This window comes from Dinoponera quadriceps, unplaced genomic scaffold, assembly GCF_001313825.1.
Source record: "Dinoponera quadriceps isolate SergipeBrazil2010 unplaced genomic scaffold, ASM131382v1 scaffold2915, whole genome shotgun sequence".
NCBI classification, from domain to species: Eukaryota; Metazoa; Arthropoda; class Insecta; order Hymenoptera; family Formicidae; genus Dinoponera; species Dinoponera quadriceps.
The window spans coordinates 308,329-314,862 of record NW_014556924.1 but is presented as its reverse complement, the minus strand read 5'-3'; the positions used below and the strand labels follow the sequence as shown (position 1 = coordinate 314,862).

The following is a 6,534-nucleotide window of genomic DNA, read 5'->3' as shown; positions in this document are numbered from 1 at the left end:
ACATCGTACCATTCATTCGACACTCACCACTCCTAACGACTGCTTCTTGTTCAGTTGCAGCTCGCGCAGCATCTGGTTCCTCTGCTCCATGATGAGAGTGCGTTCGTACGTGTACGCGGAGATGTCGGAGTTCATCTGCCAACAGACCGAGCACCGGAATTAAAATTCGCTGATCGCACGATCAAGATGAAGAATATCGAAAACATAACGCAATTCTCGGAGGATTCAGCTCCCCCCTCTTCTGGTTCGACTCGCCGTATTACAAAGTGAATTACCATTTCGACGATTTCGACCTCCGCCTCGATCCTCAGGTCGTACAGGAACTTCTTCAAGTCCTTCTTCATCTGTATCGAGTTGTCCTCCATCTGCGCGACCGTGAAGATCCTCATCTTGCAGTTCTTCCAGGTGCGATGCTGCTTCAGCAGGAACGGGAGCAGCATCAGAAGACCGCCGTCGTGAACGATCCACCATACGTCGATGTTGCCGACCACTTTCTCCGTGGAGTCCGGGAAGAAGTTAATCCCTTTGGGCACCAGCAACGCCATCTTGGCGGCGGCGACGCTCCTGACGGTCTGCAGGAAGACCCGCCAGGTCCTCTCCTGCTCGGACTGCCGCCAGCCGTAGGGCCAGCCTAATATCACCGTGTTAGGTTTCAGCCCGCCCAGCCCGGTGGTCTGTATGAGCGAACTGAGTCCGTCGATAACGTTCTTGGCCACGAGCACGTCGACGAAACCCTTCACCTTCTCCTCCACCACGGTCTTCCTGAGGCTCTGTTTCGCCGCTAAAGCCTCGCCCGAGTTCTGCGTGTAGTCGCCGGCAATGCAGCTGACGCTGATGGTGAGGCCCTTGCCGGCCTTGAGTTGGCTGGCGAACGCGAAGAGCTTGCGATATTTCGGTACGAGGTCGTCCGTCAGCTTGGACAGGATCAGGATCTGCGGCCGCCAGTTCTTCGTGTGCGGTGGCCCTTCCTCGAGCCGCAGCAGGGAGTAACGGGCGGCGGAGAGCGCGAGACCGCGTATACCGTCGCCCCATTCCTTCTCGGCGCCGCGGTACTCGATGTACTTGTAGATACAGCCGGCCATGCCCATCGCCAACAGCGCGTAGTACCAGCTGGTCATGAACATCACGGCGATGCAGAGCGACAGACCGAGGACCGACAGGCTCCAGTGGTAGTACTTGAAGCGTGGCCGCCAGTTGGGCGTGCGCAGCAGAGTCTGCAGGGCGCAGGCCAGGTTCACGAAGCCGTAGCACATGAGGAAAAACATCGAGAGCAACGGAGCCAAGTAGTCCACGTTGCCGAGCAAGATGCCGCACTGGCAGATGAGGACGGTGAGCATGAGGGCGCGGGTCGGCTCGCCCCGGCTCGAGCTGGTGGCGAACGGCGTCAGGAACGGTATTATGCCGTCCTTCGCGATCGCCTGCAGCAATCGCGGCGCTCCCGTCAAGGACTGCAGCCCGGCGCCCAGGGTGGAGAGGAACGAGCCGATCAGGATCACCCACTGATTCGGCCAGGCCATGTTCGCCACCACGAGCTTGCCGCCGATACTCTGGCCGAACTTGTCGCGCAGCAGCAGGTTGTCCACGGTGCCGGCGAATAACAACACGCTGGACAGGTAGACGGTCGAGGTCGTCAGGATCGCGCAAATCGTGCCGATCGGGATGGACTTCTGAGCGTCCGCCAGGTCACCGGATCGATTCGATCCCGCCATAATACCTGCGAATGGGGATCCCTGCTAGAAATCGAGCCCGGCCACCGAGGCGGCGCAATTCGTGCCTAACGTCGCCGCCAGCCGGTTACGTAACTCGCTCGCTTCTCCTAGTGGTTAGATAATGGCTGAATAAATAAGCGATGGCTGATGCTTTCATCTTACAACTGCCGACCAATTAACGCGCACCCCTCTATCGATCCTACAATCTACCGAATAATCAGCTAGTAACGAGTTGGAAAATTTCATCCAGCCTGTGCTATTATACATTGCAGCTAGTTAGCTCCGCTTAGCTCTTAGCTTTTCAGGCCCGCCAGTTACACATCCGCTCTCGCCATTGCGGCATTGCCGTATCACGCGAAGTATACGTTAATAAGCGCCGTCGATCGTTTGATCTCTCGGCGAGTTTCTTTCTTCTCTTTTTTTTTTTTTTCTTATCGAACTATCCTCTCGGGAGGGGAGAGTAATGAGATTCACTTCGCTCACCCGTCACAGAGGGGAAGAATATACCGATGAGGATGGTGAAGGTTGTGGTGAGGTCCACCTGAATCTGATTGTAGCTCGAGCCCGACAGGACATCGATATCTTTCGGGACGCTGCCGTAAGCGATCAATTGACCCTCCTCTTGGAAACTGTCCCATATGTTCTCTACGTATTGGACAAGAGCAGGAGGCATTTCAACATTTCCATATCTCATCGCTCGCGTCGGTATTCGTGCGAGGTAGGCAGGGGAGGGGGAGGGGAGGCATCGTGTGTGCCGATTTCACGCAACACGTACCTAGAAACACGCCGCTGGCCAAGCCGCGAATACCGTTGACGATGGTGATGTTGTTCTCGTTGTAATACTGGTCGCATTTCGCGCGCTGGGTGCTGTTGCCGCAGTAAATCTTGTGCAACGCACCGTCGACGTTCTTATTGCAGTCGGTCAAGACGTTGATGTCCTTCAGCAGTCTCCTGCCGAGCACGCACAGCCTGAAACGCGAAAATCGTATCCTGAAAGGGTTCCGAGAGTTCCTCTCGTATTCACTCGATTTCTGCGGCAACCGAAATGGTAGGCGACTCGACCGGTCGTGACTAACGACGTACTTGAGAGCATCGTTGCCGTTGAAATTCACGAAGAGGCCCACGTAAACGGCGACGATCGAGAGAATGACGCAGGCCAGTGCCACCGTAGCGAACTTGTTAACGAACTTTACGCCCACGAAGACAATGGTGCCCATTACCATCAGCAGACCGGTGCCGTACACCCGGAAGTTGTTGTACATAATGCTGGCGTCTTTGGTGAAGTCGCCGAATATGCTGAGCGACGGCGCCATATAAGTCTGAAAGAAGAGAATATCGCGTGAGAAACTGTCCTCCTTCCCGTTAAAACTCCCCGCAGCACCTTCCTGCCCCGACACTCGCTTATTATTACGCAAACTGGAACTCATTGCACAACTGTGTGATCACGATGAAGTGATGCAAGACGTAACAGATATCTTCTTTTTATTTAGTCGACCAAATCGCAATTCAATCTCAATCTTCATTCGTCGTATGACACGGGCTTTAGTATTGAATCTTTCAACATTACGTAAGCTTGATTGAGATTTTCTTGCTATAATGTTAAAGCCGTATATCACGAGTAATGTTTATAAACATTAATCACACATTCTTCGAGCTTCTTCGTGTCGTATTAATCTTCCTAACATTATAGTCAAGAACCAACCACCTTAATGGGATAATTCACGGGCTGAATGAACAACGTGTGCAAGGCGATACTTACGAGAACAATCTCCACGGCGCCGATGATGTACATCGCGGCGGCTAAAGTGGTGCCGGTGTAAAACAGCATACCTACCGCGCCGCCGAATTCCGGGCCCAAGCTTCTCGATATCATGAAGTAGGAACCACCGGCCGGCACCACGCCGTTCGTGGCGATGGCGCTCATGCTGATCGCCGTTAACATCGTCTGCGCGCACAACGGAAGAATTTCAAGGTGCCGCTGCAAATCTCGAGCTTGAATCCGTCGTTAAAATTCGCCCGCGTTCTCGACATATCGCGAACCGGAGACGCGCATCCACACGAGAGGAACATTAGTATCGACTCAAGAATTATATTACCTTACATAGAAGAAATAATATGTAATCTCGCATGAAGATAAAACTCGCCTTACATGGAAAAATTCTATATAGCTTCAATGAAAATATCGTGTTCTTATTATTCCAGAATAATTTCTTGAATCGAGAGAGGAAAATAGTGAGGAAATGATTAAGAGAGAAATTAATGCCCGGAGTAAAGGAGTTAACATTCTAGAGTTAAGGGAATGAGACACGATACGTCTATGAATCGTTGCGTTGAAATATCCTTCCCACGGGGATAATATTTTAATGAAGATTATCGTAAGAACATTAACGGTGCGCATTCGTTAATCGTATGTCCTAGTTTCGAGTAAAATATTACAGCTGTGCCCGCAGCGTGCGTTGAGTTTCCGTATTTTTCAACCTCGACTTGGATGTCTTTCAGATTTAACACGCGTCGTTGTAATCTCGGCCCGGTCGGGGACAACGCAGACGAATACTCACGACGCAGCAGCAGCAAAGCACGATGAAGAAGCCCTGCACGGCGCCGGCGGTGCCGACTACCCATGTCAACCGGATAAAGAGGATCACACCGAAGATGTTCTGGATACACGGCAAGTAGACACCTATGAGAGTACCCATTCGCGCCCCACCCCCTGCGGCCGGGGCCGGTTTACTATCCGGGTCGGTCGCAGCGGGGATGGTGTTGCTGTAGTTAGCCAGGCTGTTGAGCAACGTCGAGATCCGCGGCCGGTCCTCCATCTCCTCCTACGAGGATTTATATCCGACTTCATCTCTCTCCTCTCTATCGTTCTGTATGCGCGCGTGTGTGCAATCGACGGGCGTTTTCGCACACCGAACAACGTAGTTTCCCTAATATTTCAACGAATTCGAGTGCCGATCCTCGAGAATCATTCCCGCGCTCGGCTTATGCGCCGTGTACGCTGAGAGAAAAGCGCCTAACATCTCGCGACCGTGAATTCTGCTTGTAAGAAATATACTCTCTTGTAATATTTCTTCCTAAAATTTACTATACGTTCCTCGGCAAGATTAATTCTACCGGCGATCTGTTTCTACGTTATTCGAAAGTACGGTAAGATGGGGGAAAATTTTATATGAAAGAATGCTGTAATATTCTCCCCGTTTTTAAGTATTCGCGACTCGCGCGAAAATCCGGGACAGCTGGGCACGATCGCGGCGCCTTCGTCCGATCAGTCCTCGATCTCCATCACTGGCATGTGCTCACATTGGCACTAACGGGCGAAGATTGCCGGCCCTAATAATATTCCCCATACACGGTGTAACCTTATTACCCTGGAGGGGACGCGCGCCCCCCGTGACCTCATTTGCAATTTTATTGACAAACTTTCGCGGAAAAGCGTCGCGCATAACTTGGCGCGGGGACGCTTCATGGAAATTGTTGGGCTCTTTGTCGGGCGAGTTCTCGTCGCAACCTCGTTACAAAGATATTACCGGCGCTGCCTAATTTCGCGACGACTACTTCTCGCCCGCGATACGATGTATGCGCTGATCGCGTTAAAGAGAAACACACACACACACGACCGGATTTATTTGCATCCGCCGTAGGCGGCCGTAAAAGGTGTCGAGAGAACGTGAGCCGAAGATCCGATCCGTCGATCCACGGCGATTTCCTTCGGGAAATTGGAACGCGCCTTACCCCGCCCTATCTCCTAATCTAGCTCTCGCCCGGTGTGCCTTCCTAATTTCTTCGGTGTCTCTTATCTTCGTCTTTTACGTGCGCTTCGATGCTCCGAAACGCCTCATTGCGCGTGCATCGCGTACTCTCGCGAATAATTACCAGTCACGGAGAAAAAGGGATTGATTGAATCAACGTGGGGAGAACAAATTGAATTTCTGCTTTTTACAAATTAAATTAGCACGAATAAATACAATATTTGGAAAGATTTGGAATGATATATTCTTGTACAGCCGTTTATCGTTTGACCTTGCGACTTTAATTTTTGTTATTATTGCGCCAATGCGTAATTCGTTCAATGGACAGGATATTTTTTTCCAAATGACCGCCGATTCGGTGAATTAAACCGCTTTTTTTCCCCGGTGCGTGCTTCAACATTCAGCTGGTAGGATTCACTGTGACTTTCGATCTCACGCATATATGTAAACGCGTAATCGAAAAGTCGTACACCGAACTGCACGAATCGACATTGCCTGCGTTCAGCAGAGAACAGTTCGGTGAGCGCTTAACAATTATTACTCATTGTTACCGTACATCTATCGAGAAATCTAAATGACCACTCCAGTCGCAGACAATAATCATTAAGCGCTCACTGAGCTTCTATTTCTGCTGAACGTAGCTATTGTAGACTAGAGCTGCATTCAAAAATGTGCTGACTGTGCTGATAGTACTGTCGACAATAGTAGACTCTACGTTCCGAAATTGTTCCTGCGAGCTGCAAGATAGTAAAATGTACTCCCTTCTCAACAGATAGATTCTAAAGAATTGCTGATTGTCGGCTGATGCATATAATAGCGACTGACTGTTTAAACGCGTGTTCTTTCAATCTTTTATCCGAGAGGAAAGCTACCACAATATGATTTTTCGCGCGTGGCCTTAACAGCAACAGTCCACGTTTTCTCACACATCAGTTTTAAAAGATTCGAATTATCTTCATCATCTGACGATGAACTTTGAAAATGATCCTCAATAAGGAAGTCGACGCATGGTGTACGCGTGGGGATCACCTAGTCACACTCGAACGAAAAATACGGCGAAGCTTATACGGGGTTAA

General features: G+C 50.6%; 1 protein-coding gene across 10 annotated transcripts in view; it reads right to left on the bottom strand.

The window, feature by feature from the left end:
- Positions 1 to 6,534, bottom strand: part of LOC106748497 (solute carrier family 12 member 4) — an 88,681-nt gene that overhangs the window by 3,574 nt on the left and 78,573 nt on the right. For all 10 annotated transcript variants that reach the window (XM_014627074.1, XM_014627077.1, XM_014627076.1 and 7 more), the window contains exons 4-10: positions 4,268 to 4,531; positions 3,469 to 3,654; positions 2,793 to 3,028; positions 2,485 to 2,678; positions 2,193 to 2,354; positions 276 to 1,714; positions 28 to 135 (exon numbers count right to left, since the gene is read on the bottom strand). In XM_014627074.1, coding sequence (XP_014482560.1) covers positions 28 to 135; positions 276 to 1,714; positions 2,193 to 2,354; positions 2,485 to 2,678; positions 2,793 to 3,028; positions 3,469 to 3,654; positions 4,268 to 4,531 — 2,589 coding nt within the window. The remainder of the gene's footprint in view (positions 1 to 27; positions 136 to 275; positions 1,715 to 2,192; positions 2,355 to 2,484; positions 2,679 to 2,792; positions 3,029 to 3,468; positions 3,655 to 4,267; positions 4,532 to 6,534) is intronic.